Source organism: Hypanus sabinus, chromosome 8 (genome assembly GCF_030144855.1).
Source record: "Hypanus sabinus isolate sHypSab1 chromosome 8, sHypSab1.hap1, whole genome shotgun sequence".
NCBI lineage: Eukaryota > Metazoa > Chordata > Chondrichthyes > Myliobatiformes > Dasyatidae > Hypanus > Hypanus sabinus.
The window spans coordinates 17,722,649-17,734,883 of record NC_082713.1 but is presented as its reverse complement, the minus strand read 5'-3'; the positions used below and the strand labels follow the sequence as shown (position 1 = coordinate 17,734,883).

General features: G+C 42.1%; 1 protein-coding gene across 7 annotated transcripts in view; it reads right to left on the bottom strand.

Annotated features, from left to right (window-relative positions):
- The window catches only part of cd99l2 (CD99 molecule-like 2), a 244,306-nt gene that overhangs the window by 59,506 nt on the left and 172,565 nt on the right, over window positions 1-12,235 (bottom strand). For all 7 annotated transcript variants that reach the window (XM_059976743.1, XM_059976738.1, XM_059976741.1 and 4 more), the window contains exon 4: window positions 4,342-4,455. In XM_059976743.1, coding sequence (XP_059832726.1) covers window positions 4,342-4,455 — 114 coding nt within the window. The remainder of the gene's footprint in view (window positions 1-4,341; window positions 4,456-12,235) is intronic.

The following is a 12,235-nucleotide window of genomic DNA, read 5'->3' as shown; positions in this document are numbered from 1 at the left end:
CCCAGTTCACGTCACCCCAAACTGATCCTTTATTCCCAGTTGAAGGAAGGTCAGGGAGCATCTGGTGGGCAAAGGAAACACTTCAGAGATAACATCAAAATCAGCCTGAGGAAATCCAACATTACATCTGAAAACTGGGAAGACATGGCACTCGGTAGATACACGTGGAGGAAATCTGTTCAAGAGGGAGCTGTGCTACACAAGAGTGACCTCCACTGTGCTGCACAGAGAAGTGGTAGCTGTAAAAGGAGAGACTGAACAAGCAAAAGACCCAGACATGGCCACCACTTACTCCTGCCCACACTGCACCAGAATATATGGATCCCTGATCAGCCTCTACAGGCACCTGAGGACCCACCAATACACAACCTCTTACAAGAGCAGCAAACTCCAGCTGTGGGATTGCACTATACAGAAAGGTATCTCCTTTAATTTCATAGCCAACAGAATTAATACCTCTGAGAACATCAAGAATTAAGACTTTCTTATTGTCATTCTTCACAAGTGTAAAGGAGGACAAAATGATTGTTAAAAAAAATATAAGCATACAGAACACAATAAATATAAAAGGATTTATAAGCACAATGTAATGCATGTGGCTGTGTCAGTGTAGGTATGAGGTATGGAGTTTAAGTGTAAAGTGACAGTGCTGAGTGAAGGGTGCTGAGGAGCTGTGGAGAGCTGTGGCTGATGTGAACTTGGTGGCGGTGGGATGGGTTAATGGGTGGAGGTGTTGTTCAGCTTGATGGCTTGGGGGAAGAATGTTTCTGACTTGGTGGTCCTGGTGTGGATGTTCTGTATCCTCTTCCCTGATGGGAGTGGGACAAACAGTCCATGAGCAAAGTGTATGGGGTAGGTGCTTTAGTTCCTTAGAGATGAACTTGATTCAAAACTGCTGAAGCTTGTTCAAGATAAGAGGCAAACACACACAAACAGGAGGAAATCTGCAGATACTGGAAAAATCCAAGGAAAACACACACAAAATGCAGGAGGAACTCAGCAGCATCAATGGAAGTGAATGAACAGTTGATGTTTTGGACTGAGACCCTTCATCAGAATTGGAAAGAAAGAAGAGAAGTTAAGAGCTTCATTTCCATCATATCACTAACTTCCATGACTCAAACTTGACTTCGGGACTTGTTAATCTGATTAGACAGAAGTTGCTTACATATCTTAACTGTCTGTTGTATTGGCTATCCCCACAAGACTTCAAAAACCTCAAAGCTTTGACAAGTCTCAATGTTTTAGAAATAGCTTCTTCCCCTTTGCCATCAGACTTCTGACTGGACAATGAACCAACCTCACTATTTTTGCACCAATTAATTAATTATTTGATTTTTAAAATATATTTCTTACCATAATTTATAATTCTTTAATGTATTACATTATACTGATGTCGTAAAATAACAAATTTCATGACACATGTCAATGAAATGAAACCTGATTCTGATTCAAACGAAATGTTTCAGGCTTGGTCATGGGTTTAAACCCAAATGTATGACACAGTATTGGCTGGAATTAATGGAAGGGAAGACAAAACAGAGCAGCCTTTCAGGCAAAATGTTAAACTTTGCCCCGCTACCATCTCAAGTGAATATTTAATGGCAATATACAAAGAGACACAGGAGAGTCTCTCAATTAGCATCATTAAGACAAATGAACTGGTTAATTATCACACTCTCCTTCTGGGTCTTGCTGTATCTGAATGGCTACTTGGTTTCCCAGTCTTATAATACTGACTGTACCCAAAAAGCTTCTGATTGTCTATACAGGAGGCAATGGGAAAAGGATAAATTATCTGGCCCTCAGTAGCTAATAAAGTGGCCACTGTGCATGTTCGTGGTCTTCAGGCTGTACCATCCACTTCAAGGTTGGACGTGTTGTACGTTCAGAGATGCTCAACTGCACATCACTGTGGTAACATGTGGTTATTTGAGTTACTGTCACCTTCCTGTCAGCTTGAACCAGTCTGGCCATTCTCCCCTGACCTCTCTCATTAACAAGGTGTTTCTGCTCACAGAACTGCCACTCACTGGATGCTTTTTAAAATTTTTTCACACCATTCTCTGTAAACTCTAGAGACATCTGTGCATGCAAATCTCAGAAGATCAGCAGTTCCTGAGATAGTCAAACCACCCCACATGGTACCATCTATCATTCCATTGTCCTGATAAAGGGCCTTGGATCGAAACATTAAGTGTACTCTTTTCCATAGATGCTGAGTTCCTCCAACATTTTGTGTGTGTTGCATCTGCAGATTTTCTCTTGTTTGTGATTCTATGGTCAAGGTCACTTAGATCACATTTGCTCCCCATTCTGATGTTTAGTCCGAAGCATGATGAACCTCTTGACCATGTCTGCATGCTTTTATGCATTGAGTTGCTGCCACATGATTGACTGACTAGATAATTGCATTAGTGAGCAGGTGTTCCTTACGAAGTGGTCACTGAGAGCAGATTTCAATTCCCCAATTTTTTGAAAAATATTACAAATGTCCTCTTTAAATACCTGATCTAGTCTGCTGAATGCTCAGGGGTAGAGAAGTCCAGATATTCACCACTGTTTGTGAGAAGAAATTCCAAAGCTCATCCTTTGTTTTAAATGACTGCTCCCTTATCCTGTAATTATGTCTATACATTTGAGACTTCTAAGCGAACATCTATCCTGTTTTGCCCAACGAGGAATTTATCTGCACAAGAGATCCTGCAGATGCTGGGAATCCAGAGCAGCATATGCAAAAATGCTGGAGGAGCTCAGCAGATCAGGCAGCATCTGTGGACAGGAATAAACAGTCGATGTTTCGGGCTGGAATCCTTGTGAGAGGACTGGAAAGGAAGGGTGAAGAAGCCAGAATAAGAAGGTGTGGGGAGGGGGAAGGAAGGAGTGCAGCCAGGCGGGTGTGGGAGTCGCTGCGCTCCACTGAAGGCGGTGTGGCGTGGCATCCAAGCTGGAGTCGATGCTGCCCCCCAGTGTTCGCTCAGCAGAAGACAAGCTGTATTGTGTTTGATTGCAGATTGCTGCAACATTCATGGACTCAGGGTTTTACTGTATTTTACGGATATCTTATATATATGCTTGCTATCTTATGTGAGCCTTGTGCTATGTATGACTGTTGATACTGTGTTTTCACCTTGGCCCTGGAATAATGGTGTTTCACTGGCTGTATTCATGGGTATTCATGATGCATATTGTATACATTTCTCTGACATTAAATGTACCTATTGAACCTATTCGTGTATAGTGGAAAGATAATTAAACCTGAACTCACAACTTAGAAGCAAACACAAATCACAGCTTAAATGATGTCAGGCAGTCAAAACAACTGACAGGCACAAAGGTAAAAGTAAAATGTTTTGACTAGATGGCATCTGCATTCAGCAGGCCAATGGTTTGTTAAAAAATGAGCTCCCAACTTCCATTCTGTGTTTAATGTTATAATTTGTAACAGTGTTATAACTTGAGACACTAATAATGTAAACACGTTGAAGCTCTAAAATATTCCAAAGCAAAGGTTGTGGTACATTTATTATTTAGAAAGTTTATGGATTATATTCATTAACACTTAATTATGGGGTTATTCACAATTATATTTACATAGATTTAAAAATTATACTAATATTATATAAAAGAAAGTTCCAGCTGCTGTATACCCATGCAGCTTAGTGGGAATATCACCTGAAAGACATGTAGTACTCAGAATAGTTCCCATATTTCACCTTGCAACTTCACCTTCTGCTACAGGAAGGTCTCTGTAATTACCAGGTATACTGTTCCCACACTCTCTTTCCTACTTTAATGATGCTCCTTAAAGCTCCATCTTTGAAAGCCTTTGGTCACCCTGTAATGTTCACAACCACAGTTGGGGTTCATGTTAAGAGGCTGGTCTGAAGTGATGAGCTAATTACGTAAAGGACTTTTACTGCACTTTGTGTTCAGTTTTTTTGGAGTTCAGTAAGTGAATTGCTTCATTAATTTCCAAACATAAACCTACTCCACTGTCTTATTTGTGAAAACCCACAACCCATTTCAATATCTCATTATATGGTGGAGTGTCAGATTTTATTTGATGGTGCTTCTGGGGCATTTTACTATGTTAACACTCTTGCATAAACAAATTGGAAAGATGAGGGAGTGGAGAAGCAGAAAATTGGCTCACATTATTTTTCTTTACCAGGGAGATTTTAGAAGCTCAGTCCATTACATTCAAGATGGAGACACAAGAGACTCAAATACAGGAATCTGGAAGTCAATGAGACAAGGAGCATCTGACCTGCTGAGCTCCTCCATCACTTTGCTTGTTGCCCCAATCTTTTCAAGTTCAAGTCAATCTGACTGACTTACCATCGCCCCCTCCTTTCTTTGGTGCTTTGGTGGTTGTCACTCTCTTGGGAGGTTTGGTTGTTTGCTTGTCTGTAGGGGTGTTAAAGTCCAACATGTCTTCGATATTAAAGTTCCCTGGAAGAAAATATATGTAAATCTGGAATTAAACTAGAACGGCGGGAATAGAATGTTCACAGAAGTCAAGCATATTAGGAATACATCAATGGCCTGAAAACTCTTTCAACACTGACGTCTTCCTTGGGAGGGGATGCTGGTGAATGGAACCGGATGGGGTGGGAGTTTCTGTTGAGGAGTAGGAAGTATATGGTTAAGAAAAAGTTTGGAAAATGCTTCCCACACATTGAAAACATCTTTCAGACAATGGACACAAAATACAGTCATTTTCTCTTGCAGCAAAAGTGGGGAAAGTGTGGATAAAATAAAGATGGGGTGGGAGATTGTAATACAACATGGAAGAAGGCCCAGCTTGTTCCTGCCAACCAGGATGCTCATCTAAACTAGTCCCGTTTGCTTGCATTTTGCAGTAATCTATGGTGGATTTGATGTCAGCAAGTGCGATGTTAGCATTCGTTTCAAGAGGACTTGAATATAAAAGCAAGGATGTAATGCTGAGGCTTAATAAAGCTCTGGTGAGACCTCACTTTGAGTATTGTGAGCAGTTTTGAGCCCCTTATCTAAGAAAGGATGTGTTGACATTGGAGAGGGTTCAAAGGAGGTTCATGAAAATGATTCTGGGATTGAAAAGCTTGTCACATGAAGAGTGTTTGAAGTCTCTGGGCCTGTATTCACTGGACTTCAGAAGAATGAGGGGTGAAACCTATTGAATGTTGAAAGTCCTCGACAGAGTGGATTTGGAGAGGATGTTTCCTGTGGTGGGTGAGTCTAAGACCAGAAGACATGCCTCAGATTAGGGGGCACCCTTTTAGAATGCAGATAAGGAGGAATTTCTTTATAGCCACAAATGGTGAATCTGAGGAATTTGTTGTCACAGGCAATTGTGGAGGTCAAATCTTTGGGTATTTTAAAGGCAGAGGTTGATAGATTCCTAATTAGTCAGGGCATGAAGGGATAAAGGGAGAAGGCAGGAGATTGGGGATGAGAGGAAAATGGATCAGCCATGATGAAATGGCAGAGCAGACTCGATGGGCCAAATGGCCTAATTCTGCTCCTATATCTTACGGTCTTATGATGGATTTCTGAAACATAGTCTGGAAATTATTTATGTGCCGATTTCACAGAATATATCCATGTAGTTCTTGTCAGCATTATCAAACAAAGATTGAGGTTGATTTATATAAAGGTGATCTTACACAGGAATTCAAAGGCCACAAGAATATGACAAGAAGAGGGAGGAGCCAGATCAGGGAGACAATTGCAAATAAAAATGAGAAAAGTAGTATGTTTGATCCTTTATTATGAAATCAGCAAAGATGGACGGTCTTATAGTGATAACAAAACAACAAAACTAAATTAATGAAATAGCAAAATAAGATTGATTAACATTCAAATTAGCTTAATTGGTGAAGATCGTAAATACATGGTCAATAATAATAACAGGGTTGCCGTGGTGGAAGACTTTAATTTCCCAAATATTGATTGGCGTCTCCCTAAAGCGAGGTGTTTAGATGGGGTGGAGTTTGTTACATGTGTTCAGGAAGGTTTCCTGACACAATATGTAGATAAGGTGATGAGAGGCATTGATCATGTGGATAGTCAGAGGCTCTTTCCCAGGGCTGAAATGGCTAGCATGAGAGGACACAGGTTTAAGGTGCTTGGAAGTAAGGACAGGGGTAAGTTTTTTACGCAGAGTGTGGTGAGTGTGTGGAATGGGTTGACGGCGACAGTGGTGGAGGTGGATATGATAGGGTCTTTTAAGAGACTCCTGGACAGGTATATGGAGCTCAGAAAAATAGAGGCTATGGGTAACCCCAAGTAATTTCTCAGGTAAGGACATATTCGGCACAGCTTTGTGGGCCGAAGGGCCTGTATTGTGCTGTAGGTTTTCTATGTTTCTAAGCCTACAAGAGGCGAGGCTGTACTTGATCTGGTATTGGGAAATGAACCTGGTCACGTGTCAGGTCTCTTAATGGGAGAGCATGTTGGAGATAGTGATCACAATTCTATCTCCTTTACCATAGCATTGGAGAGAGATAGGACCAGACAAGTTAGGAGAACATTTAATTGGAGTAAGGGGAGATATGAGGCTATCAGAGAAGAACTTGGAAGCATAAATTGGGAACAGATGTTCTCAGGGAAATGTACGGCAGAAATGTGGCAAATGTTCAAGAGATATTTGCGTGGTATTCTGCATAAGTGCATTCCAATGAGACAGGGAAGGATGGTAGGGTACAGGAACCGTGGTGTACAAAGGCTGTTGAAAATCTAGTCAAGAAGAAAAGAAAAGTTTACGAAAGTTTCAAAAATCTAGGTAATGATAGAGATCTAGAAGATTATAAAGCTAGCAGGAAGGAGTTTAAGAATGAAATTAGGAGAGTCAGAAGGGGCCACGAGAAGGGCTTGGTGGCCAGGATCAAGGAAACCCCCAAGGCATTCTAAAAGTATGTGAAGAGCAAGAGGATAAGATGTGAGAGAATAGGATCAATCAAGTGTGACAGTGGAAAAGTGTGTATGGAACCAGAGGAGATAACAGAAATACTTATTGAATACTTTGCCTCAGTATTCACTATGGAAAAGGATCTTGGCGATTTTAGGGATGACTTAAAGTGGATTGAAAAGCTTGAGCATGTAGACATTAAGAAAGTGGATGTGCTGGAGCTTTTGGAGAGCATCAAGTTGGTTAAGTTGTAGATGTACTCCAGGCTACTGTTGGAGGTGAGGGAGGAGATTGCTAAGCCTCTGGCTATGATCTTTGCATCATCAATGGGGACAGGAAAGGTTCTGGAGGATTGGAGATTTGCAGATGATTTTTGTTTATTTAAGAAAGGGAGTAGAGATAGCCTAGGAAATGTTAGACCAGTGAGTCTTACTTCAGTGGTTGGTAGATTGATGGAAAAGATCCTGAGAGGCAAGATTTATGAACTTTTAGATAGCTGTAATATGATTAGGAATAGTCAGCATGGCTTTATCAAAGGCAAGTTGTGCCTGACGAGCCTGACTGAATTTTTTGAGGATGTGACTAAACACATTGATGAATGTAGAGCAGTAGATGTAGTGTATATGGATTTCAGCAAGGCACTTGATAAGGTACCCCATGCAAGGCTTATTGAGAAAGTAAGGAGGCATGGGATCCAAGGGGACCTTGCTTTGTGGATCCAGAACTGGCTTGCTCACAGAAGGCAAAGAGTGGTTGTAGATGGGTTATAGTCTGTATGGAGGTCGGTCACCTGTATGGAAGGGGTGCCTCAGGGATCTGTTCTGGGACCCCTTCTTTTCGTGATTTTTATAAATGACCTGTATGAGGAAGTAGAGGGATGGGTTAGTAAATATGCTGATGACACAAAGGTTGGTGGTGTTGTGGATAGTGTGGAGGGCTGTCAGAGGTTACTGTGGGACATCAATAGGATGCAATACTGGGCTGAGAAGTGGCAGATGGAGTTTAACTCAAATTAAGTGTGAGGTGGTTCATTTTGGTAGGTCAAACATAATGGCAGAATATAGCATTAATGGCAAGACTCTTGGCAATGTGGAGGATCAGAGGGATCTTAGGGTCCGAGCCCACAGGACAGTCAAAGCTGCTATGTAGATTGACTCTGTTGTTAAGAAGGCATATATTGCATTGGCCTTCATCAACTGTGGGATTATGTTTAAGAGCCAAGAGGTAAAGTTACAGCTATATAGGACCCTGGTCAGACTCCACTTGGAGTACTACACTCATTTCTGGTCACCTCACTACAGGAAGGATGTGGAAGCCATAGAAAGGGTGCAGAGGAGATTTACAAGGATGTTGCCTGGATTGGGGAGCATGCCTAATGAGAAGAGGTTGAGTGAACTTGGCCTTTTCTCTTTGGAGTGATGGAGGATGAGATGTGACCTGATAGAGGTGCATAAGATGATGAGGGGCATTGATCGTGTGGATAGTCAGAGGCTTTTTCCCAGGGCTATCACGAGACGGCACAGTTTTAAGGTGCTTGGAAGTAAGCAGAGAGGAGATGTCAGGGCATGTTTTTATACAAGAGAGTGGTGAGTGGATGGAATGGACTGCCAGCGATGGTGGTGGAGGTGGATACGATAGGGTCTTTTAAGAAATTCCTGGATTGGTACATGAAGCTTAGAAAAATAGAGGGCTATGGGTAACCCTAGGCAATTTCTAAAATAAGTAAATGTTTGGTATAGCATTGTGGGCCGAAGGGCCTGTATTGTGCTGTAGGTTTTCTATTTTTCTGTGTTTCTATTCCTTGTGGCTTTACCATTCACTGTACAAGTCCTACGCTAGTCAAACTCCTGGTTCTTCTCTCGATTGAACTGCCATTTGTCAACCCTGACCCACTTACTTAGCTGACCAAGATCCCCCTTATAATTTTTGATAACTTTGTTCATGTTCTTTTAGGCTTGACTGTTCCAGTGGTGGAACAGTTACATCGGGAAGTTACATTGCAGGCTTAGCTATGTACGTGCCGAGCAAAAGGTAGAAATTTGTAGATGTACACAATCTTACAGTGGAAGTGAGATATGACTGCTTCAGTAGTTTGGAGTCAAATCCATATTTACGGCACTAAAGCCAGCTCTTCAAAAGTATTCAGTTGGTTGTAGAATTCAAGGAATTATATTCAAGAAATTAGGAGCCATGGTAGAGTAGCGGTTAGCGCGATGCTATTACAGCTCAGAGCTTTGGGGTTCAGAGTTCAATTCCAGCGTCCTCTGCATGTTCTTCCCATTAGTGGATGAATTTCCTTTGGGTGCTCCAGTTCCCTCCTACATTCCAAAGATGTACTGGTTAGTAAGTTAATTGGTCACTTTCTTGAAAATGTACCTTTAAGTCCTAAGTTTCAATGTTGAGCAATGTTGGTAACAAACGTGGTTATCCTGAACAAACTGGTTTCGAATCGAAGCCCAACGGTCAATCGGAAGTCTGGAAGTCGAGGCCTGGTGGCCAGAGTCCTGGGTCTGTGAGTTCACTGTGGAAGTCAAAGGCCCAAAGTCTGTGAGCCCAAGTCCACTGGAGATTGGAGGCTGACAACAGCCTGTCCTGAGGTTAGAGGACTGTGTGTGTGGGGGTGGTAGGAAGGAGGGACAGAACTTGTTTTGCTGTTGTTGTTGTTTACTGGACATGCTATGTTGGCTCAGGAATGTGTGGCGACACTTGTGGCCTGTCCCAATACATAGTAAACTGTGTCGATTATTAGCACAAATGATACATTCCACTGTATGTGTTGATATACGTGACATATATAAATGAATCTGAGCTGATCAGTTCTGATCTGACCTATCTTTCTACAGATGATCTACCTCAAACTACTAAATCTCCTCATAAATCCATAAAGGCATCCAAACCCACCAAAACCACAAAGGAATACTAGTCACTTTCTTCATGACCTTTCCTTTAGATGGTAAAGCAATGAAAAAAATGACTTTGGATAACATGGTCCCTCGATTCAGAAGACAGAAAGGTGAACACCTTCAGGCCATGGCCCTCAAAAGTGCTACAATCTCTTATAACCATAAGACCATTAGACATAGGAACAGAATTAGGCCATTCAGCCCATCGAGTCTGCTCTGCCATTTCAACATGGCTGATCCCAGATACTCAACCCCATACACCTACCTCCTCACCATATCCTTTGATGCCCTGATCATTCAGGAAACTATCAACTTCTGCTTTAAATATACCCCCAGACATGGCCTCCACCACAGTTCATGGCAGAGCATTCCACAGATTCACTACTCCAGGATAAAAAATTCCTCCTTACTTCTGTTCTAAAGAGTTGCCCCTCAATTTTGAAGCTGTGCCCTCTAGTTCTGGATATCTCCACTATAGGAAACATCCTTTCCATATCCACCCCATCTAGTCCTTTCAACATTCGGTAGATTTCAATGAGATTCCCGCCCCCCCCCACCCACCTTCTTCTAAATTCCAGTGAGTACAGGCTCAAAGCTGCCAAACGCTTCTCATATGCTAACCCCTTCATTGCTGGAATAATCCTCAGGAACCACACAGACTCTCTGGGACATCTGTCCTCCTTCAACTCTTCATTCTCAAATTTAATCGCTCCACCTCCAAAACCTTTGTCAGTTCTGCCTCCAGCTGCCAAGGCCCTGGAAATCAGACACAAAGTACACGCATTGGTCTCTCAACAAGTTATCCCCATGGCAAGTTTTCCTCCACCACACTAAGCCATTTAGTGGAGATCAGCTTGGCGTAGGATGCAGTGAACAGGACCATTGAAGCAAACCAGAGCAAACAGTGGCAATCGCATTGCGTAAACTGCAAATCAATCAGCAATATGAAAAGGACAATCTTTATCAAAATAAAAGGCTCATATTCATAGGCACTATTAATATTCATCCAGAAATCAATGAAAGAAAATAATTCAAGCCCAGCCTGCAATATGGTTACATCTTTGCAACATGTGAGTTATGGATTAAGTCATTAATGTTAAGTATTACTTGTTTAATAGTGTCTCCAGTGATCTTTCTCCACAAAAATGTGAAATGAGGTGGCTTCACTGCATGTTCAATTACCGCTACCACTACATGTCTCGCTGCAATCTGTAAAGCCTGCCAGGGATGGAAGGAATAGCTAAAGTGACAAGACTGAAGGCAATTACCTCGGTTACTAAAACAACCTGAGCTCAATCCATTTATCTGATAGTCTTTATCTCCTCCATTCCATGCTTCATTCTCAATCAAAGGTGGCCATGCCTTTAGCTATCCAGGACATACTCTGAACACCCCTCCTTAAATCTCCTCCACCTGGGCACATTTCAGTCCAGCTTCCTCATCCTGTCCCTCCCTCACACTTGATACCTCTCTCTGTGAGAAGAGTTGGGATACTTTTACCACAGATATTGACAGTGCATCATCATCGTCATCATTATGTGCCGTCTTGTATGACATAGGTGACCGTGATTGTTCTTGGCAGATTTATCTACAGAAGTGGTTTGCCATTGCCTTCTTCTTTACAAGACAGTGACCTCAGCCATTATCAATACTCTTCAGAGATTATCTGGCTGGCACCAGTGGTTGCACGACTAAGACTTGCGATATGGACCAGCTACTCATATGGCCACCCACCACCTGCTCCCAGGGCTTCACGTGGCCCTGATTTTTTTGGGGGGGGGGCTAAGCAATTGCTGCACTTTGCTTAAGAGTGACCTGCAGGCTAGTGGAGGGAAGGAGTGTCTTAAACCTCCTTTTATAGAGACATATTGCTAAACGGCCACCTATTGAAAATACCTGTGAGATATTATCCTTGCGCCAGGCCATATGGGCTTAAATGACGTGTGTGTGTGTGTGTAATATATATTATATAATATATGAAATGTATATATATTTTAATGTGCAATCTAATTTAAATCACTGGATAAATTTGACATCCAGCTATGTGTCTCTAGGAATGGATGGTGACGTTGTTCAAATTGGTACTACACGTTCTGGGTTCTCTACCACCCAAGGAGACTGTGCCTGACCATGTACCTCAAGGCCACTGTCCTGTACTGACCACTATGTATGCACCATGTCTTTAGAGTCATCATCCTCTGGGTGAACAAACTTGTCTTCATCTCTGTCACCATCATTGTCACACTCTGGTTAAAGAAATTCCTCACCTCTAGTTTAAAGAGACGTACAGTAATTCTATTCTGAGGCTTCTCCCTGAGCTCCGTAAGTCTCCCACTATTGGAAACAGCCTCTCCATGTCTTCTCCCTCCAGCCTTTCAACCCAAAGGCCTGCCTAACTTTGAACTGCTGTATCCTGCACATTTCTGCACAGATCACA